Genomic DNA, 21,124 nt, shown 5'->3' on the forward strand with positions numbered 1-21,124 from the left:
GTTACACAAGGGATTTGACCAAGTGAAACGGTAAACGTGTATCCCGTTTTTGACAGATCGATCAGATATTGCAGGCAAACACGAAATTAAGCATGTATTTTAATATCCACATGAGACGCCAAGGTTTACGTAAAGTATCCATGGACAGGCCAGCTTACGCACTGCTGGAGGGACTCGATTACGCCGATACATGTACCTTGGTACTGTACCGGCCAGTGGCCGGTTGCAAGCTTCTGTCGCCATTTCTCAATCAGCCAGCTATCCGAATTCAACGTCGACGACATCGACGACAAATGTACCATCAGCACCGCCACTCGAGCTCGGGCTCATTCAACGGAGCGGTCTCAGTATCTGGCCGCAAACGGGCGTCACTAATGCCGTTGCGCCCACTCGCAGCTCTCTTGGAGCAACTCTCGCTGCGCGTGTCGGCCGTGCGCTTCAGCAAGCGCGACGTGCGCTACGAATTGCATGTGGAGCACGCCGCCTCGCAGACCCGCTGGCGTAAGGCGCGCTCCTTCGACGAGTACAAGGCTTTCCAGACTCAGCTGCTGACGGCGCTACGCCTAGGTCACTTCTGTCAGGCCGAGTGCCCGTGGCTTTTTACATTCGTCAAGAGCTACTTCCCGGGATCCGTGTCGTTCTTCGGACTCGGCGGTCACAGCGACTGCGCCGTGGAGAAGCGCCGCGACGCACTGGAGCACGTGCTGACGTCGCTGCAAAAGTTTGTTGTGAACCAGCAGAACGCGGCAGCGTGCTCCATTGTGGCTAACAGCATAACGCAGTTGGTGGCAGATTTCGTACTGGGCGACGTGAGTGACAAGCGCCACCCGTTAAGTGGAGTGTACAGCAGGAACAGCAGCTCCAACCTCGGTAATCTGAGCGACAGTGTGTGCTCTTCGATGTCATTGACTTCGGACGAGGGCGATGAGCTAGCGGACGAGGCGGACGAGGCAGTGGGCATGTGCACACAGTGCAGCTCGAGTCTGGACGGCGAGGCGTTTGGTGCGTCCACTTCTTCAAAAACGGACAGCTTCCACACGTCGTCGAGTGGCCGCAGCAGTGTACTGAGCTACACGACAACGTTGTCGTGCGGCCACCGATTTCACGACGAGTGTATTGTACCGAAACTGAACCAGGAGATGCGATGCCCTACGTGCCATGCAAAGGTTGATGCATTCTAGAGCGGGCTCCAGTTATTGCTAGTAATTTATTCATGCAGAGCGCATGACAAGCTTGTAGAAAATCTGTAACGAATTCAACAAGATTTTAGACTTGAAGAAACAAAATGTCATAATACCTGTCCTTGCCTTGCCGTGCTCCATATAACGCTTTTTCTCGTCAACAAAGGCGTGCAAATATCCACTCATTTGTCAGACACAGCAAACCCTTTCTACAGTGTAAAACTTATCGATTCTCCTGGTAAGGAGTAAAGCCTATAATCTCCCTCAATGGCTCCAACATGGCCTTGACATAGGCCATCGCTGCCTCCACATCTTGTCCACAGAACCGCACCATGACTGAGTTCTCCCCCAGGGAGCTTGCAGATGCGATCACCCCAGGAAACGTATTGGCCGTCGCAAGACGTCCTTGAGGAGTGATGTCCCGTGCATTGTGGAGTTTCTTGCGGGTGCTCAGCTCCAGGAGCTGATCCATGATAACCTTCAGTTTGGAGCCGACAATCACCATCAAACCTAGCACATGCATATTGTACATACGCTGGCGAAGGCTCACATCTTCTTCGTCTGCGCCACAGAAATGGAAAAGTCAATATGTTGAGTTATTTATAGCTTAGCGAACAATTTCTGAAGACAGCAGCGACCCTATTACCTGCAAGTCGAACGCGGTCCGTCACAAGACGCTCACCACCAACAAAAACCTCTGACGTCGAATCGTATTCGCTAAAATCCCAGTGCTCAAGCGTCTCGGTTCGGTTGTCACGGACAGATCCCGTGGTCAAGTAGTTTCGTTTTCTACCGCTCGTCAACCAGTCTACGAAGACCAAATTCGCATTCCTTTCAAGATGAAACACTTGGGATTGTCGGTACTTCGCACTCTCGAAGCAGGTCACGGGGTCAGGGAGAAATGCCAGCGTGGCGTTGGCAACAACCTTGAGCGAGAACGTTTGCGATACAAACTGGCCCTCATCATCAGATTTAAACACCTTCGTGGTAGCCTGTGTCCCCATAACAACTGCCTACACGTCAGTCCGCTAAAATACCACCACGCCCGAGCTGATAACAATTTTCCCTCTCACCTGACGTGCCGGGACCGAGTTCACATTCCACGACAATGGAGTCGCCGCCCACAAGACCTCCCCCGTAGCCCAAAATATACTGTGCGCACCATTTGTCATTTCATAACGTAAGTAAGTCAGTGGATGCATACTCAAGCTAAAGAGATAGAATGTAAGTAGCCCACCGTGATGTATGTGTCGAAGCTCTGGTGGATGGTTCGTCGCGGGTGCAGAAATTTGAGCGGATACGTCGCGTATACGTGTGTGGCGGTAGTGCGGCCTTCCACAAGTTCGTACTTGAGCTTACCAGTAGTCTGGCCCTCAGTTGGCGTGGCGTGATCGCCCATATCAATTTGTCTGCGCGTCCGATGTTTTTTTTCATGCGTGTCAATCAGATTTTTGTGTGAAAATAAGCCAATGATTGTGCGCACGTGCTGCTACTTCGTAATTACCGGTAGCTATTTTATTTTAAAAAGTGTTGTTATAACAATTAAATAAATATTTTTCTGATACTGACCCACTTATCTAAACGGTGGCCGAAACCGGTTTACAAGTACCGGTATTTGATAAGAATTGGTAAGATTTGTATACATGTACACTCCCACATTTGTGACGTCACTTTAGTTAGTCGTGCTTCGATATTATTTGCCGAGAGCTGGTACATGTAGCATTCGAGCCTTGGGTTACTGTATCACAGCGATCTCCTGAATAGGTATGACTGTAGATAAACTGCAAAGTCACGTTTCGGAAACCCGTCGTCTAGCCGCAACTTTCCCAATTCGTTGCTAGAATAAGACGGCCTGGTGGATTGTGAGCAATGCCTAGCTGCTTGGGGAAAATGACAAAATGTGAGTGATACACTGAAGTTGTGACAGAAAGTTAAAGGTGTGCCAAAACGTGAGCAAAGTGGGGTCGGTATCGCCGGTAGGTGTACCAAGTGAAACCCGCGTCAGTAAGTGAGGAATTTAGGGAACAAATGTCACAACGTGTGTCCAAATGATTGAATGGCTGAAACAAGGTGGACCGGACTTAAACCCAAATACCCGTTGTATACTAATGTTCGCCATGCGTATGAAGACCCAAATCGTATACTCTTGTGGAGTATGGCACACCAACTATCAGATGACATTGCCTGAACAGACTCAGCGAATACCGAGAGGAGAAGCGTGCTCGTGTTTCGCTCTCGCGTGCCTCCAAGCCATATCGGCAACGCGACTGGCGACAGTGAGCGGGCGGCACACGCCGGCGACCAGGAGTAGCCGGTGGCACGCGGCTACTGAAGCAGCAGCAGGAAGGACAGGTACTACTGCCGCAGGAGCTCGTAGATAGAAATTATTTAAGGACTCTTTGACTAATCTCACTTCGCAACTTGGTATACAGCGCGCAATACGTTATAACTCTTAAGTCCCAAAACCACTTATTACGACTGAGGGACGCAAAATGACGAAGGACATCGACGACATCGCTGATGGATTGGACAGCGGCGATGAGAAAAACTATTCAAGTCAAAATGACTTTTGATACTGCTTCACATGCTCTTCATGCTGTTCAAGAGTACGCTTCATCTCATGGGAGGTCTGTAGAGTACGAGTTTTCCGCGCGTGTCTATACTCAGTAGTACTGCTGAGTCCTGAGTCAGTACTGCGACCTATGGATCATAACATAGTTTCATGCAAACCAGTGTCTGGTGGGCCACAAGAATACACCGCTGCAGGTCCGGATCACCTAGCCCAGCTCGTACTTGAGCAGGAAATGGATGGGTTTTCAGTTAGCGATCTGCAGGCCTATTTCACAACGTGGCTGTGTTTGTAATATTTCCCCCTGAGTCAGGATAATTAGCGCGAGTTAACCTAACTTTCTCCCTGAGTCCGAATAGCTCGCGCGAGTTAATCTGACTTTCTCCCTGAGTCCGAATAACTCGCGCAAATTAATCTGACTTTCTTCCTGAGTCAGAATAACTCGCGCGAGTTAATGTGACTTTTTCCCCGATTCCACCCAGCGGTCCGAGAGAGAGAAGATAGAGCTGCTGAAAAAGTGGAAAAATTATCCAGAATGGACTGCAGCAGGAGAGCTAAGCGTCAAGGAGCCTACCCTGCGGGGATGAAAACAACAGTATTGCGATAACTAGACTGGAGGTTCTGTGATTACCGGTATCGTCTCCCAATTGGAATTGGCTCCCACCGACCAACAAGGGATTTGCTGAATGCAAAGTTGCGACAGTAAGTGAGTCGGTACGAAAGCTGTGTTCACCATCTTCGTCTGTGATCATTTTATACTTTCTGTCATAACTTTCATGTATCCACTCACCTGGTGTCATTTTCCCAGCTGCTTGTGTTAGTACTACATGTATTCAGTAAAGTAATGCTTGCAGAATACCGGTATATGCCATCTAGATACCCACTTTTGGTCTGTCGCAGCCCTCATCAACAATAGTGTCGTCGTCATCTTTTGTCAAATTGCCTTCGTAAACAGTCAGTACGTGTGGAAAGATAGCTTGTCCCATACTGAGCACAAGTCACGCGTACATGTAGCGACACCCTTTGGGTCAAGCAATCGCGAGCCAGTCGTCGCCGTTGCACTGCCATCCACCACAGTCAACTTAACTGTTCTTCAACGCTCTATCAAACCGAGCCGTGCTTCTGCCCAGTCCCCGTCTCTTGTCGCTCGACGTCACACCCCATCCGCATGAGCGATTCTCCCCAGCCCTCAGATGACGCGGACGCCAAAGCACCATTCCCGAGTCTGCAATCCGTGCCGGAAGCGGAGGAGCTCACGCCCCCGAAGATCAAGCAGATCGTCGACCTGCGCGATACCAGCCACGCCGACTTAGCCAGCATGGGCTTCACCGACAGCCACTACGACGCCGCCGTCGCGTCGGGTTCTGTTTCGCTTGTGGATCTGGGCGACGAGCCGCAGCAACAGCAACTGGCCTCACGCTCGAGACTCCCGTCGTATGCGTCCTCTTCTGGAGACGGATACTCGTTGGAGGGGGATTTACACGGGATTAATGAGCAATTACAGCGCGTCCTTGCCTTCTGTGACACCCAGCGAGAGAACCCGCTCCGGCTGCAGGCCAAGATCAACGACCTCCGGGAACAGTTGCGTCAGGCCATCGCCGAGAAGAACTACTGGATGAAGCGCTGCAAAGATCTCACGGGTCACCATCCCCCTGCTGCGGAGGTCGCCAAGGTGGACCTGCAGTGTGTTAAAAGCCGTCCGCGTAAGCGCACCAACTCGGAGCTGATCCTGATTGCGAACACGTGGGCGCAACCTGGTCGCGACGGCATCTACAGCGAGGACACCTCGAGCGTCGTGGAGAGTGATGCCTCGTCGACCTATAGTGAGGCTGAGCTTGTGGACGACGGTGCCGTGCCCCGCTCGTGCTTCCGGCTGCTACAGTGCTCTGATGAGCAGTGCGAGGTATTCACGCCTATGAATCGCAGTATCCGAACGCAGCACCGCTCGCGCAACAACGTCCAGCTTATGTGGGACGAGCCGCCCAAGACTGTGCTAATTGTTAAGAAACCCAACGAACCCGATACAACCGAGATGCTAGACGGGCTGACTTCATGGTTGCACAAGGAGAAGAACATCGACGTCTACTTAGAACCGAGTGTACACGAAGAGCTTGGATTGCCCAACACCAAGACGTGGGGCAGCAAGCCGCAGGACTGGATCGAGTGTCAGAGTAAAATTGATTTTGTGATCTCGCTGGGTGGTGACGGGACAGTGCTGTGGGTCTCTTCCCTCTTCAGCAAGAGTGTGCCGCCTGTATTCTCGCTGGCCATGGGCTCGCTGGGCTTTCTGACGCCGTTTGATGCCGAGGATGCTGTGGAACATCTCACAAGTGTCATCAACGGGGGCTTCTACATGTCCCTGCGCTCGCGTTTATCATGCTCCATCTACCGTGGCTGTAAGGAACGTGAGATAAGTGGAAACTTGCACGCGCTCAACGAAATTGTGATCGACCGAGGCCCGTCGGGTGCTCTTGTGGAGCTCAACTGCTACTGTGATGGTCTGGAGATCACCAAGATCGCTGCTGACGGCATTATCATCGCCACCCCGACGGGCTCCACTGCCTACTCGTTGTCGGCCGGCGGGTCAATGGCGCATCCTTCGGTGCCTTCGATGTTATTCACGCCGATCTGCCCGCACACATTGAGCTTCCGACCTCTGATCTTCCACGATAGTGCTACCCTGAAGATTGAGTTCCCCACTACGAGTCGTTCGTCGGCATGCTACGTGTCTTTTGATGGCAAGAACCGCGTGCGTCTGGAACGGGGTGACAGTATTGTTGTCCGTGTGTCGTCCTACCCGCTGCCTTCGATTTGTCGCGTGAACGAGAACCAGGACTGGTTCGAATCAATGATCACCAACCTCAACTGGAACCAGCGCCGCGCTCAGAAGCCTTGGCAACCGCCTGTCACTAGCAAAATTTAGACAGCCTAGCCTGCCTGCTTGTGCATGACGTCTCGGTGTACGATGGCGAAGTAAAGATTGATGTCGTTGCATGCTCCGTGGACTTGCGCTTCAGTGCTTGCACCGCCGACCTTGCACGTGCTTTTTACTCTGCATCACTGTAAAATATTTAAAACCTAAAGCTTTCCTTGTTTCTTCGCGTTTACTGAAGTACAGTTGTCTTCACTCGTGAGGGTCGGTTGATCGCATCACTGTGGTCCGAAAATACGAGTGGAAAGGTTACCAGCAATCTTGAACAATGGATAAAAGTGCGGACGACTATTACCTTTTTTGAGGAAATGTTTGGCGGTGGAAATCCAAGCTCTATCTGGCGCTGCATCAATGCTGTTTTATCACTACCCGCCTCCGAAAGCTGAGCAAGTAGCTGCTGTAATTCAGCCGTGTGTTCCTGCCTGCACTGCAGCAACTCGGCCTCTCGTCGATTTGTCTCGTCCACTAGCTGCTTGTAGTTTTCATGAATCTCTAAGCATTTGCGTTTATAAGCGTCGCGTTTCTGCAGTGGAGGGACCCACGAACATGAGTTCATGATAGTAGTGTTGACTTTAACCAAGAAAGCAGTTCTTACTTTCTGCGCTTTGCTTAGCTCCCTAAGCGCTTTGGACAAAGCAGAGCGAGTTTCCCGTTGTAGCGCAGAACGTTGGGCTTGAAAGTCACTCTCCAGCTTGGTACATTTCCTCTGTCCGCGTGGCAATGTGTTGCACCACAGTCCATTAGTTTGTTTTATCAGGGTAGGAGGCTCCGTTATGACATGTTTAATCCAGCTTACATGCAAATCTCGTGCCGTGGTCGCAAGATTCTCTTTCTCTTTATCAAGTTTCTCCACCAACACAGCATAGTCCTGCTCCATATACTTGAGCTGATATAGAGTGGAACAGTAAATTGTAAGGCAATAATGCTAAAAACAATCTACAGTAGAAGTTTGATTCAAATACCTTTCCTTGAGCCTCTTCTTTTTCAAGCTGAACATCTTCCTGATACTGAATAATCTCCCTGGGCGAACACAAGCAAAACGGGTAAGCATTGCAGCGTTCAGGAATATAGTTTTCGCCAAAGACAATACTTATACGACCTGTGCTTCGTTTGAAGAGTGTGATAATCGTTTTCGACTTCCTTTAGCTTGGTACGCAGTGTAACGCACTCTGTCTTCATTCGAGAAACCTGATTGGGCTAGCAATGAGATCGAATGCACTTGAAAGAGAGCAAGTCACGTGGGCGTACCAGCTCATGCGAAGAAGTCTGCTTGGCTATCATAACCGCCTTTTCAGCCTCGAGGGTCTGGACAACTTTCCGCAAGCTCTCACTTTCTAATTGAAGCTTATGAGTAGCCTCTTCAGCTTCATTCTGACACCGACGGAGAGCCTCCTCTTGAGCAGTAACCTAGTAAAGCAGTAGATAGCAAAGCGAATACGAATGAGAACGCCTATTTCCACTTTTGTTACGTTTTCTGTGAGGGCTACATACCTTTTTATCCGCCTCTGCAACAAGGCCCCGATATTTTTCTAGTTCATCTTCTCGGGCTTTTAGCAGAAGGGTATGCTCTGCATTACTACTGTCTTTATCTCTTGACTGGGCAGCTGCGCTGTAGTTCTTTTGTGCCGCAGCCTCTGTTGCTTGAAGCTTAAGCATCAACTCATTAATACGATCCTAAGTCGCATGGTCAACACGATAAGAAAATATTGGATGCCACATACAAGAATGAGACACAAAACAAACCTTCAAGCTCATTTGTTCTCGTTCCCATGTGGCTCGTTCGTCTCGAAGTCTGCAATATCAGCCGCACCCTTTGTGACTTCTAATAGAAACAGGCAACGCAAGCTAAATCAATAGCTACGTACTTCATCGACATTGAATTATGGCTGCTGAAGATGAGCACCTCCTTCTGCTTAAGTTGCTCTCGTAGACTTTCGCTTTCAGATGTCAGTTCGAGCAACTTGTTCTGTGCATGATCCCATTTGGAGCGGATGCTTTCGTATTCATCTTTTGCTCTCGTGAGTTGGCGGCCGCAAGCTTTTAAATCTAGATCTAGCGTTGCATTACGTGTCGCCTCGTCGGCTAAGCGCAGCTCACAAGCACTTTTCTCATTTTCACTTTGCTCAGATACTCGTTGCAGCTCTTCCCGCACATCCTATTTCACATTCAAAAATGGCATGAGGTACCAGTCCGACTAACCTGAATATCGCCTTTCACTCACCCGGACTTCATTGCGTAGAGCCTTAATTTCAATTTGAGCTGCCTCTCTTTGCTGTTCAAGTCGTCGAGCTTTTTCCGCATGCTGCGAGTTGGCTGCCGCGTCTTCGGCAGCTTGCAGCTTGCGTCTCAGGTCGTTTAAAGTCAATTCATAAGTTTCCTGAACGCATTCCATCTCGTTGCCCTGTAACATGCGTCAGCTTTAGTTGAGACACCCAAGTCGCCCCACAGTACCTACCTGATCGATCGAAAACTGCTCGTACTCCGTTTTAAGCGTCTCAAACTCACGACGCATATCAAAACTCATCAGGCGTTGCCTTTCCATCTCGTCTTGCAAGTTATCAATCCGTTGTTGGTACGGCCCCTCCAGCTCCTCCTGAATCTTGATGCGGAGCTGTTCGAGATCCCTTGGAGGCGCAAATTTCTTCTGCAGCGACTCGAATGCTCGTACCTTCGCCTCCAGCTGCTTCTTCCACTTGCCGATCAACTCCTCGTGCTTTCTGTCTGATTCAATCTACCCCATACATACAAACCACTATTAGTGTCGTCAAGCCTTTACCGCAGTTATCTCATGCATTGGTGCACCTTTTGCTCCGTCTCCTGCATGAGCACGAGTTGCATCTTGTCATAGCGCTCATGTAGACGCTTTACCTCGCCTTTAAGCTGAGTGAAAGACCAATATTAATTTATTAAGAGCAGAATTCTTGCAAGAGCTAGTGATCTCATCTCAACCTTCGTGCTGATCTGCTGGGCGTCGTCCCGCTCACGCTGCAGCGTCTGACTGAATGCCGCCGTCTTCTGCAAGTCCGTGTTAAGCTGCACGATCTGCCGTAAGAGCGCATCATACCTCGACCCGGCATTTGCGGCTTCCGAAAAGCCTCCAAGTGATGCGGGGGTCACCGGTGGCGCTGCCGCTGACGCCGCCGCTTCCATTGCGGAATTCGAAGAGTGATGGTCGGTTCAACAACTGACGTCTTTTCGAGCTCGCCACTTAAACGTTACTTCAAGACTACTTCAACCTCAACTACATCATGGTGTGGCTCACCTTAACCTCGACAATAACCTTTGCGCACCAGTCAAACTGTAGTGGTCACGAGCTCCGAAGCGACACAGAAGTCAACGTCCAGCACCATGGCGAGACCGAACAAGCGCAAATTGAGCTCCCCGCCGGCCGCAAAGCCGGTTGCTAAGCCTGCTACTAAAGCCTCCAAGTACGTGAAGGAGGCGGCCAAGCAGGAGCAGCGCAGTGCCAAGAGCAGTAGCAACAAGGCGCAGCTTTTTGATTCGGATGAAGAGGAGGAGCAGAATGACGAGGACGAGGAGGACAGCGACGAGGAGGGGCCCGAGGCCGACGATGGCTTCTCGGATGCCAATAAGAGCTGGTTGAAGATTAAGAAGGATAAAGACAGTGACGATGAGAACGACGATGAAGAAGAAGAGGACGAAGAGGAGGAGGAGCTCGATATTGAGCGTAAAGCCCGCCTCTTGGACGAGGAGGAGGCGCTGCAGGCCCAGGAGGCCGATGAGGAAATGCGTCTTAACATTGCCAACAATGAGCCGTACCACCTGCCGACGGAGGAGGAGCTGGCTGAAGAGGGTGAAGGTGACGATGACATGTCGGACCCAGCCGAAGTCTACCAGCGTATTAAGGACGTGGTGGAGGTTCTTTCGCACTTCAGTGCGCGTCGCGAGCCTGGCCGCTCCCGCGTGGACTACGTGGAGTCTCTAGCCAAGGACCTGGCCGGATACTTCGGATACAACCGCGAGCTGATCGACATGTTCCTTAAAATGTTCTCGCCTGCCGAGTGCGTCGAGTTCGTGGAGGCCAACGAGCAGCCGCGTCCACTTGTCATCCGTACCAACACGCTGAAGGCACGTCGTCGTGATCTGGCCCAGGCTTTGATCCAGCGTGGTGTCAACCTGGATCCTCTAGCCAAATGGTCCAAAGTTGGTCTCAAGATTTACGATTCGCCTGTGCCCATTGGTGCTACACCTGAGTACCTTGCTGGCCACTACATGCTGCAATCAGCCTCGTCGATTTGTGCTGTTATGGCTCTTGCCCCACAGATGAACGAGCGCGTGTTGGATATGGCTTGCGCTCCCGGCGGTAAGACGACGTACATTGCTCAGCTGATGAAGAATACGGGAACGGTTATTGCTAACGACCTGAAGAAACAGCGTCTCAAGGCTACGGTGGCTAACTTGCACCGTCTTGGCGTCAAGAACACGTCAGTGTCGTGCTACGATGGCCGCAAGGTGCCGAGTCTGTTCAAGGGGTTTGATCGCGTTCTTCTCGATGCTCCATGCACTGGTATGGGCGTTATTGCCCGTGATCCGTCCATCAAGACGCAAAAGGGCGAGAAGGACGTCCAGCGTCTCGCTCACTTGCAGAAGGAGCTGCTATTGGCTGCCATCGATGCTGTCGATGCCAAGTCCAAGACTGGCGGATACATCTTGTACTCGACGTGTTCCGTCATGGTGGACGAGAACGAGTCGGTTGTCGACTACGCTCTGCGCAAACGCTGCGTCAAGCTTGTTGACACGGGTCTGGACCACGGCAAGCCGGGCTTCACCCGCTACCAGCAGCAGCGTTTCCACCCTTCCGTGCAGCTCACTCGTCGTTTCTACCCTCACGTGCACAACATGGATGGTTTCTACGTGGCCAAGTTCAAGAAGTACGCCAACACAATGCCTTCGGAGGAGAAGGACGCTAAGAAAACCGCTGAGGAGATTGAGGAAGAGGCGGAAGAGGCCAACATGACCAAGAAACAACGTGTCAAGGCCAAGAAGGACCGTAAGCAGGCTGCTGAGGACGTTGAGGCCGAGGTGACGCAGGAGGACCAGAGCGATAACGACGAGGAAGACCAGGAGACCAAGCGACCCGCGAAGAAGCAAAAGCAGGAGCCCAAGAAGGGCAAGAACAAGGCTGGCAAGGGCAAGAAACCCAACCGGCCGCGTAAGAATTAGACAGCACAGCCCGACGGTCCAATTGTCCTTCAAGGGTAATAGATAACTTTCTTTTTGTTCACTTTATCGCTCTTGGTATGTGAGAGTGGCTTTGTCAACTTCAAACAACCTGATGTGGTTCCACACGCGACAGGCCACATTGTGGCAGTTCGTGAACGCGTCTCGATCGGCACACGTTGTACACGCAAGTTTCAGAGCCATCACCGCTTTTTCGTGTCTTGTGGACGCAGTGTGAATCGCCAGTAGACTTCGTTGTGGGTTGGCAGTGCACTCTTGGCACAGCGTGTCGTTGCCTATTGACCCGCATAGCCGACAATGTTTGCTCAGATAGAACGAGTCGATGGATCGAAAGCCGCGACCAAATGGACGTGTGGGCGTAGCGTTGTCGAGTACATGCTGACGAGCTTTCACAGACGATCGAGGCAGCGCCGCGTACCACGAGCGAATGTTGGCACCAGTCAGCAGAAAGAGCCGTTCCAGACTGGGAATGATCTGCGTACACGAACATTGCAACGTGATGAGATTCGTTAAATGATGAAACCGGAGTGGCCATCACAATCGCACCTGCTTGTTAATGTAGTAGTGGTAGTTGATGCTGTAGCGCTTCCGCTTGTCGAAGAACTCATCGGGTGACACAACCAAGTCCATCAGACGCGCGCCAGGAGGTCCGTTTACCACAACATAGGGCACCCGTTCCGCATACCGAGGTTCTGCTCGCGGATCGTTCCCCATGGCTTTTACACTGACAAGAGCTGCAGGAGGAGCACTTAAACCATAAACCAATTGTCAGATACAGCCATACCCCAATAAATGATAGGTTATCAGATACCTTCCGTTGCTGTACGTCCCCAAGCGAACTTCTTTCGAAAAGATAAACTCTTTCAGTGGCACACGGTTCTCCAGTATTTGGATCCAGTATTTCTCCATGCCTTCCTTCACCTTAGACAGGTCGCTAGATCCAAACAGCGTTTCAAGGGAGGCCTGCATTGCGTGCTGGACCACACCACAAGAATCGCGTCGAACGGTCTCAATTCCTTTTGATTCAATGATCCCAACTTCTTGTGTCGGGGACTCAAACTTGTTACCCACATAGCGTTTCTTGGACACGAGAACGCAGCCCATATAAACCTTCTCCAGCTTCAACGTTACCGGTCTGTATGCACAAAATCCAAGTGAGAATCTGCGCCTTACCAATCCCTACCACAGCACATTTAAATTTTACTTTGGATTCGACGCGGTGACCGCGTCAGCGATTTCCTGGCCAATTCGAAACGCTTCTTGTTTCGATCTCCCCTTTAGTAGCACGAAAACACTATCTGTATCGCCATAAACAACCCTCGCATTCCAGTCTGCCCGCCCTTCTATCAATCGAACAGCAGCTTCAAGCGTACATCGTCCAGTCTATCAGCAAACGCAAAGACAACTGAGACATACACACACCAGACAAATGAACGTGGAACTCTGTGGACTCTACCTGAACGATGGCATCGGCTAGTTGAGCGCATGGCATGCGCCCCGAAAACCCAGCCGCCGTGTACCCGTACGTCACATTCGAGATCATTTTCAGCGCTAACTGACGAGCATTTAGGACCTTTTCTAGACGCTCCTGGTTGGAATCCTTCGCTGATTTCATCGACTTCTTCACCATAATCCGAGTCGACAAAATTTCGTCCAGAATGAGCGGAAGAACCCCATGACGATGACTCTTAGGGCAAAACAACGTGCCGTTCGGCGCAATTATTACATCACCTCTGCACTGCAAGAGTCCAGTAGTGTTGGGAGTAAAATCGATGACCCCAAGTGATGTCTCCAGCTCAGGATTCAGGCCATCCTTCAAGCGGCCCAAGAAGCTGGAGTAGCACAAATTATACCCAATCACAAGTGAAGGGTAGAGAGACTACCAGCGTTGTTAGAAACCAATCTACAGCACAAAATAATAGTGACAGTGTACCTGAAAATCAAGAACCACGACGGGGTCTGGATAGAAGCTCGAATGGGGCTCCATCACTAGTGGAATGCACTCCATCGGGGCTTGACCAGCCACTTGGTTTCTACTCGGTGATAACAACAGGAAGTTCTTTCGCTTCGTCACACGCAACATGACAGCCTCGACTCGGTATTGAGATCCTCGAGACAATACGGAATAAAAGTCAATTCCAAAAAGTCGTGCCATCTCGCTGTATTCATTGGCATCCAGAAACACACACAAGGTTAGATAGTGCCGCGTGACAAAGTTGAATAGGGGAATCGTACCTCGTTCGTGTGATCAGCTGCATTTTGGAAAGGATTTGGAGATTGAGTGTGGCTCGTTCCAGATAGTATCGGATCACCTTCCAACGCGTTTGTCCACCTTCCTGAAACCATGATGTCAATTTTTCAGCAGAGTAAACCGGGTAAGTCCGTTTCAGAACAGCCCACACGACATCTTCGAGGGCGTAGCGCGACAACTTGAGCTGAGGCACAAGCGCAGACGTTAAAACTCGAGAGCCCGGTAAGCCATAGCTAGACCGGAAAGTGTCGTACCTCAGATCGAGTCATTCGCCAGAGGTTTAGTATATACCTGCCGTGAAGCCATAAACCCGCTGCCTTGTTCACTCCCCATTTTGTGCCGATAGACGCTTCTTTTTGACTGTCACCCTCTTGATCCGGAACCGTGGTAGTATTTCGAGGATCTATCGGTGCTGACGGAAGGCGAGAAAGCGACTGGATGAGTTGTATCTAGAAATCAGCCGCACAACAAAGGTAAAAGCAGTGAGCTTGCGACAATAAACAAAGCAGAAAGGATGCTTACATCCAATTGGGATGCACGATCAACAAGATATCCGATAGAAGCCTTTTGAACTTCAAATCCTGTTAAAAAGTCAGGATCCCACCGCCGTACCAAAGCTTTCAGCGAGTGCAATAGTTCCCGTTCATCGGAAGCAATGAATACCGATATATCGCTGCTGTCCACGCATAAACCGACACCCTTGAGTGTTGCTTCTTCCATGTCGTCCGGCTTTAACATGAGAAAACCGCGTTCTTTGGTCTTAAATTCAGTTGGCCCCTCTTGGGCCTCGACGGCATAACATATCACGCTGACTGGGTCGTAGAGCGGGTTTGGCAGCATATTGCCACGAGATTCGGCAAATATTTCAAGCGACAGAATTGTAATGTTCGACAAAATAGTCGTCGAGGTGAGCTTACTCGAGGGCGACATCGTAGACGTTAGCGACGGTCGAGATCGCTTGCGTCGTATCTGAGCAAAAGCGGCACTTCAGTGTCAGCAATAACATATGAGGCACCATTCGCGTTCAATCTCGAACCTTAGCTGGAATTTGACGTTTTTCAGCGTCACTGCTTACCCAAGCCTCCACATCAGCGGCATCTGGAGGCAACCGCGCTGGCATCCGTAAACGGCGTATCTGTAAGAGCAACGAGAGCTGTAAGACCACTTAGACCGAGAAATCAATCCGTTCAAAGTATACCTTTTCGCCTCCTCCACTAGGGTTGCTGAGTGTTTTCAGCTGAAAGAGCTTGCACCAAGGTGCATCGTCCACTCTTTCACTGCTCCCACTACTGCAAAGCGGATGTAGAAGCTGGCGCGTCGCGGTGGTATCAAACACAGGCAGATTGCTGGAGGTTTGTGGTGTAAAATCGAATTTCTTCCCGCCGAAAATCAGTGGTTTGTCGGGGATATCGGCTGCATTGCTGTAGAAGGCAGGTTGGTACTACAAACATTAGCCAGTCAAGCTTCAGTTAGTTCAGCGTTAGAGCGATCGGGAAGCTTCACAGTATCAAACCTGCAGTGGGTCCACTTCAAGAGTGTGTGACGACGTTAGCATCTGGGAATACGTAGGAGGCTCGGGACTGAAGACCCACAATCGATAGTTGCCTGCTGCTGCTTTCGGCCGTAAAACCTTGGGATTTACTCGGAAGGGCTGTGGATGCGGCGTTAGTGACAGCTGGAGGCGATCAACCGGGTCCGATTCCTCTTCTGGCGGAGTTATGGGTGTCGGCTCTTGTGGTCGCGGAGGTAAAAGGTCTTCGATGTCCCCAACCAAAGGTAAATCCTCCGGAGTGGCCCCAAAGCGAATAGACCTGGCAGCATTTGAAGACAGCTTCGCAGTGTTACAGTCAGCAGACACATAATTCCACATAAAGCGACTGGAGAAAGGCTTTATACCTGCTTTGATCTCGTCTTTGGAGTACGGAGAACCACACGAGGACTCCCCAGCTCACTAAGCGGGCTTGCAATCGGCCGAGATTCCCGCTCCGCAACATCCCACCAACCATTGCCTTGCGGAGAATCAGTAGCTTGACTTGCGTTGTGTTCTTCAACGAGACGCTGAGAAGCCAAAATGTCGCCAATTTCATCGTTTCGATTGTCGGCTTGCTCGATTCCTCTGTCGTCGTCATTATCGTCGGGTGTGCTGTACCCATCGAGGTCATGTTTTACCTGCCACTCATCCTGTCCATGACCCGGTTCACTCTCTTGTTGCATCTCCAGAAGAATATTTACAATCGCTTTGTCCTCTGCAGCTGCCCCCTGCTCGAGAACAGCATTAGTTCGTTAAATAGCTCAGATAGTCATGTTAACAAACCACACTGCTTACCTGGTCCGAATTGTTCTCAAAATCGCTCTCATGTTCAGTTTGGCTGTAAGAGAACTCGCTCTCAGCAGCGAAGGAGTTCCCACAGGACACCACGTCACCTGCAGACAGTAGATCAGCAGAGCCGTTTTTGGTTTGCTGTCGCTTCTCTAATTCCTCCATCACCGCGTCAATTGAATCCTTCATCTTCTTATGAAAAAACGACTGTGATAGAAGCGACGATGCTGATGCCGCCGGCGAGGCACTCGTTGAACAACCTTTGGGCGTCGCAGGGTTGCGTTGGAGACTAAGTGACATCATTGGTGTTCCTGCCTCTCCATTCTGGATCCGTCGTTGTCTTTCTTCCTATCATTTTCAGAAAACTATTAGCATAAAAATATGATAAGAGACTGTGTATACGGAAGATAACTCCGTAGTAATGCTCGACGTACCTCCCAGATAGCTGCCAATGACGGCACATTACGTAACTCGCCAGTTCCTTCTGCTGTTTTTTGCTGCGATTCAAACTGCTTGGGATTCAAGATGCATGCAGCAGCAACATCAGCTTCTAGGGCACAGCTGGACTGCCGATCAAACCGCCGTTTTGAAGCTTGGGGGACCGGTGCATATCGTCCTTTCAAAGGAGACGCACTCTTGTCCAATCCGTTGATCTTCTCTGTCGGGGTAGTGGGGAGTAAGATCAAAGGGTATTTGCTCGAGCCGTGGGCTTTTGCTAGATGCTCCTGTGTCACTGGAAGAGGAAACCGGAACTGAGGTGGTGGATGCGGTCAATCTTGCTATTTCACGACATGCTTAGAAAATTTCACATTGTTCTGGGCGTACCTTGACGTTGCTGAGCGCTACATAGTTCATCCCTTCGATATTGTAATCTGCAAAAACCTGCGTGAAAGTATCAGTATTTGTTGGTCGTACAGTGCAGCAGGTGTCGCGTTGCTAGTCAAATTACCTGAAGTAGGAACGGTATGTGTGCTTCATATGGCTGGAATCGTCTTTCAACAACAGCTCCACTTTCCAATAACTGTACAACGGATGCTACTACTCGCGGGTTATACAAAAAGATCTGCACGAACAGCTTCGGCCTAGGATGATACCCGTAAAACGGCGTCCCTTGCACTATGAGCATCTGCCAGCAACACAGTACACCGCTAAAACCTCATCCTGTCATGGTCCCCAATAATTAATTTCCTACCTTGGCAATAATTCTACTGGGATTGAACCTTGCTGTTGCGTTTCCATTGTTCTGCTGTCTTTGCTTCTGTTTGGAGGCGTTGGCAGCCTCGATATCCTTGGCCAGTCGAGGTAAAAGCGTTCGCAGACGCTCCGCGTCCTCAAAATCCGGGTCGTCTTCCGTGCGGAAGTAGAAATACGGAAATATCTGAAATGAGAGCAATCGGTGTGTCAATAGTGGCTCTAGAAATGTTAGAAATGGAAACAAAACTCACGCCATGCACATGTACGAGTGCCTTTTGTCCGGCGGGTGTAGCGCCAAAGATACGGATAACTGGGACCTCACGAGCACGCAAATAGCAAGGAGAGGCGGGTATCTTCTTGACAGAATCAGCAGGCAGCGGACTACTCATGTAGTAGTCCACAACCACCGCCTCAACGCGGAGCTCCTCTTCGTCCTCGTCATCCATGGTAATTGAAATTGAAAACACCGCTAATAAACTTACAGGGTTGTCATCTAGCATGAATGTAATTGAAATTCGTTTATATAGGTTTTATTGGGTACAGTGTACCGCTGTCCCCCCGAATGCGGGAAGGTCTGCCACAACGTGTCGCCAAGACCGCATCCAGAAGGAGCATGAACCGGCACGCGCTGGCTGAGGCCACGAGTCTCCATGATGCACCAGTTCCTGTCTACCTCATGGAGGAGATTGCCAGTGAGTACTGCTGCAACTGCAATTGCTGCAGCATTACGGCGAAGAATTTTCACACTTTTCTTTTTGTGGGAAGACTCAACGAAGGCCAGCGACCGCGACGCAGAGAAGGCAGCTGACTATATGCTGGGGAGACTCAACAAGAGCAATTTAAATGTCAAACTCAAGGCGCTGCAGATCATCTCGGTGGGTCGAGAAGCAGATAAACTCTTCCGGAAAAACTAACGTTGTTATTGTGCTCAGTATTGCATTCGGGAAGGCAGTCCCGCTTTCACAGAGGCTATCAGAGACGAGGAGCAGGAAATCTCGGCCTATTTGCGTGAGTTAAAGGCAGCATGCAGTTTTTTCAAAGCTTCAGAGACTGACGTTGCTGCTGTTGCGACGTTGTGTGCAGAGTTTTCGGGGCCTCCGGATCCGGTGTATGGCGATGAAAAGTACCGTCGCATTCGAGTCGCATCGCAGGTCAATCGACTGTGGTTTTTATCACGTGTGATGGTGCAAAGAGCTCACTCGTCGTGTCGTTGGTGATGTAGGAAGCGCTAGTGTGTTTGAACGACGGATTCCTGTCGCGTCGGAACGAGGGGCCACCTCAGCAGCAGCCTCCTTTGCAAGAACAACCTCCTCAGGATGGTACAAACACTTGGCAGGCACCGCAGGGAGATAGTGCGCCGTCGTATGGCAATAGCAATCCAGGATATAACCAGGGAGGTCAGCCGGAACGTCAACACTCGAATGTTGGTGGGTCGTGGGGACAACCACAGGCTTCGAGTCGTCCTGCTCCGTACCAAGATAACCCTTCAGCAAGCTACAACGGCACGTCTGGTGGTGGCTACAATGGTCAATCAGGAGGTTACAATGCTCCGTCGGGAGGTTACAATGGTCAATCTGGAGGTTACAATGGTCCTTCTGGGGGGTACAATGGCGCTTCCGGTAACAGTAGCTACGGGGGTAATAGCAGCTATGGACAGAGTGCCGGTAACTCGGGCGGATTCGGCTACAACCAGAACGGACCACAGGGTGGATATGGCCAGAATGCGCCACCGCAACAGCAACATGCTAGTGGCTTTAACTCGTGGTCATCCTCGTCGGGTACTGGCTTAGCTTCGAAGACCGCGGGCGCAGGTGTCTGGAGCAGTTCAGGTTATCAGAAGAAGGACCCTGCGATGGAAAACGAACCGCGCTACAACCCGTCCACGAGGCGTGACAACCGCCCCACGGTCTTGGTGGGTCATGCTCTTAACTTTCCCAAGCCAGCAGGTGGATTTGGCAGTAGCAACACCGGTGCGACGTCAGGTCTAGGTGGGTTTAACAGTGGCACGTACAACCCGAATGCTGTCCGAGGTGCTAGCGGTGGTGCTGGAAACTCATACAATCCGAATCCTATGGGAGGCAGTGCACGAGGAAGCTTTGGCGGTTCCCAGTCTGGTGGCCCTCCGTCTTACATGGACAACACTAACCGAATGATCAGTGCCAATACCCACCGCATCGGAAGCATGGGTCTTCCCGTCAATGGACAGCCGCTTAGTGATGCACCGACCACAGCTCTGGGTAAGAAGGCCGAAGTATTGAAAAAGATGGGAACGGCTGCGTTAGAGAAGTGGGATCGTCGTAATATGGACAAGTCGATGGCGTCGTCTTTGGCTGATAACGACGAGTTGCGTGCCGGCCCGCAGGTAATTGACCACGGCTACTACCAGCCAAACGCGCAACAGGGTACCGGCGGAGGTGACACCAGCAGGTACGACCCATGGGAAAATGTGATGACAATTAAGCAAAGTGGCCTCATTGCTGTTCAACTGTTGTAACGCAGGGACTATGAGCGCACGATGATTGATAGTTTGTGTGCACCCGCGGGGCTCTCACGCGCGCCGCCTGCGGATGGACTGAAGCGCTTCGTTGACCTTGCGCAGACTTTAGATGCACAGAGTATTGGCGACATCTTGCTTGACAAACTGGAGGATGAAACTTGGCAGGTTCGTTTGAAAGGTCTGCACGTGGTCCTGGCACTGCTGGGCTCCCCGGGTGCTGCGCCATATCAAGAGTTCTTTGAAGAGAACGTCGAAGTCGTCGAGGAGGTTCGTGTTGCAATTTCTCACGGGCAGAGCTCACCATTTTATGATAACATACGTCTTGCATTTTTAATCACCACAGCTACGAAAGGATGCGAAGCCTAGCGTAGTATCCAAAGCCTTACATGTTTTACGTGCGCTTGGCTACGCTGACGAAGCGGACCAAGCCCCCCAGCCAACCACCAAACGTTCAAGCTCAGTGCGAGCACAGCGTGGGAGCCCCCAGAAGCCTCATCAAGAAGTGGACCTCCTTGGATTTGGCTCACTTAGTCTCGAGTCATCCGCTGGCCCACCCGCTCAAGGAATTCAGGCTACTGCTGATCTTCTAGGCTCTCCAGTCCGTATGCAGCCCCCACCAGCCCCAGCACCGCAGCAAGAAATTTCGGTACGTTCGGCTCGTTATCACGTGCAACATTCGTGAGCTTCAGCTAACTCAAATGGTCTTTACTGTACAGCTGCTGGACGGTTTTGACACACTAGGAAGCTCTACGTCGTCAAACCCATCGTACACTCCGCAGCCACCGCAGCAACAGCAATATTACCAGCAACCGCCGCAGGATGAGCACAACAAGGCGTTGGGCCACTTTGGAAAGGATCTATTCGCAATTGCTAACTCTCCGCGCAATGCAAACATGGCTACAGGGACAGCACCTCCTAGTGTTGATGGTGCGCGCCTCAGTGGTGGACAGTCGGCATTCAACTTCATGTAGAGTATGA

The 21,124-nt window shown here is 50.9% G+C and overlaps 7 protein-coding genes across 7 annotated transcripts; 4 read left to right on the top strand and 3 right to left on the bottom strand.

Moving 5' to 3' along the window:
- Positions 1 to 293: 293 nt before the first annotated feature.
- PITG_02748 (uncharacterized protein) lies at positions 294 to 1,274 on the top strand (the record flags this gene model as incomplete). The annotated part of the gene is made up of 1 exon (XM_002907595.1): positions 294 to 1,274. The coding sequence occupies one exon, from the start codon at positions 294 to 296 to the stop codon at positions 1,179 to 1,181; it is 888 nt and encodes a 295-aa protein (XP_002907641.1).
- Positions 1,275 to 1,404: 130 nt separating this feature from the next.
- PITG_02749 (uncharacterized protein) lies at positions 1,405 to 2,580 on the bottom strand (the record flags this gene model as incomplete). Its single annotated transcript, XM_002907596.1, has 4 exons — positions 1,405 to 1,742; positions 1,828 to 2,190; positions 2,255 to 2,333; positions 2,419 to 2,580. The coding sequence occupies 4 exons, from the start codon at positions 2,578 to 2,580 to the stop codon at positions 1,405 to 1,407; spliced, it is 942 nt and encodes a 313-aa protein (XP_002907642.1).
- A 2,338-nt stretch (positions 2,581 to 4,918) lies between these two features.
- Positions 4,919 to 6,802, top strand: PITG_02750 (NAD kinase, putative; the record flags this gene model as incomplete). Its single annotated transcript, XM_002907597.1, has 1 exon — positions 4,919 to 6,802. The coding sequence occupies one exon, from the start codon at positions 4,919 to 4,921 to the stop codon at positions 6,671 to 6,673; it is 1,755 nt and encodes a 584-aa protein (XP_002907643.1).
- Positions 6,803 to 7,147: 345 nt separating this feature from the next.
- Positions 7,148 to 9,759, bottom strand: PITG_02751 (uncharacterized protein; the record flags this gene model as incomplete). Its single annotated transcript, XM_002907598.1, has 10 exons — positions 7,148 to 7,174; positions 7,479 to 7,568; positions 7,645 to 7,689; positions 7,931 to 8,089; positions 8,426 to 8,474; positions 8,548 to 8,837; positions 8,904 to 9,083; positions 9,138 to 9,413; positions 9,485 to 9,555; positions 9,747 to 9,759. 10 exons carry the CDS (start codon positions 9,757 to 9,759, stop codon positions 7,148 to 7,150), a joined length of 1,200 nt encoding a protein of 399 aa, XP_002907644.1.
- Positions 9,760 to 9,986: 227 nt separating this feature from the next.
- PITG_02752 (ribosomal RNA methyltransferase nop2-like protein) lies at positions 9,987 to 12,112 on the top strand (the record flags this gene model as incomplete). The annotated part of the gene is made up of 2 exons (XM_002907599.1): positions 9,987 to 11,855; positions 12,000 to 12,112. The coding sequence occupies 2 exons, from the start codon at positions 10,031 to 10,033 to the stop codon at positions 12,110 to 12,112; spliced, it is 1,938 nt and encodes a 645-aa protein (XP_002907645.1).
- A 306-nt stretch (positions 12,113 to 12,418) lies between these two features.
- On the bottom strand, positions 12,419 to 18,095 carry PITG_02753 (DNA polymerase zeta catalytic subunit, putative; the record flags this gene model as incomplete). The annotated part of the gene is made up of 14 exons (XM_002907600.1): positions 12,419 to 12,632; positions 12,696 to 13,003; positions 13,341 to 13,716; positions 14,120 to 14,319; positions 14,390 to 14,584; positions 14,748 to 15,104; positions 15,334 to 15,576; positions 15,649 to 15,966; positions 16,032 to 16,394; positions 16,462 to 16,803; positions 16,890 to 17,207; positions 17,281 to 17,337; positions 17,648 to 17,833; positions 17,901 to 18,095. The coding sequence occupies 14 exons, from the start codon at positions 18,093 to 18,095 to the stop codon at positions 12,419 to 12,421; spliced, it is 3,672 nt and encodes a 1,223-aa protein (XP_002907646.1).
- A 142-nt stretch (positions 18,096 to 18,237) lies between these two features.
- On the top strand, positions 18,238 to 21,117 carry PITG_02754 (uncharacterized protein; the record flags this gene model as incomplete). Its single annotated transcript, XM_002907601.1, has 8 exons — positions 18,238 to 18,341; positions 18,415 to 18,524; positions 18,582 to 18,657; positions 18,733 to 18,800; positions 18,872 to 20,076; positions 20,149 to 20,413; positions 20,490 to 20,792; positions 20,863 to 21,117. 8 exons carry the CDS (start codon positions 18,263 to 18,265, stop codon positions 21,115 to 21,117), a joined length of 2,361 nt encoding a protein of 786 aa, XP_002907647.1.
- Positions 21,118 to 21,124: the final 7 nt, after the last annotated feature.

The sequence above is a fragment of the Phytophthora infestans genome, genomic scaffold (genome assembly GCF_000142945.1).
Source record: "Phytophthora infestans T30-4 supercont1.3 genomic scaffold, whole genome shotgun sequence".
Lineage (NCBI taxonomy): Eukaryota > Oomycota > Peronosporomycetes > Peronosporales > Peronosporaceae > Phytophthora > Phytophthora infestans.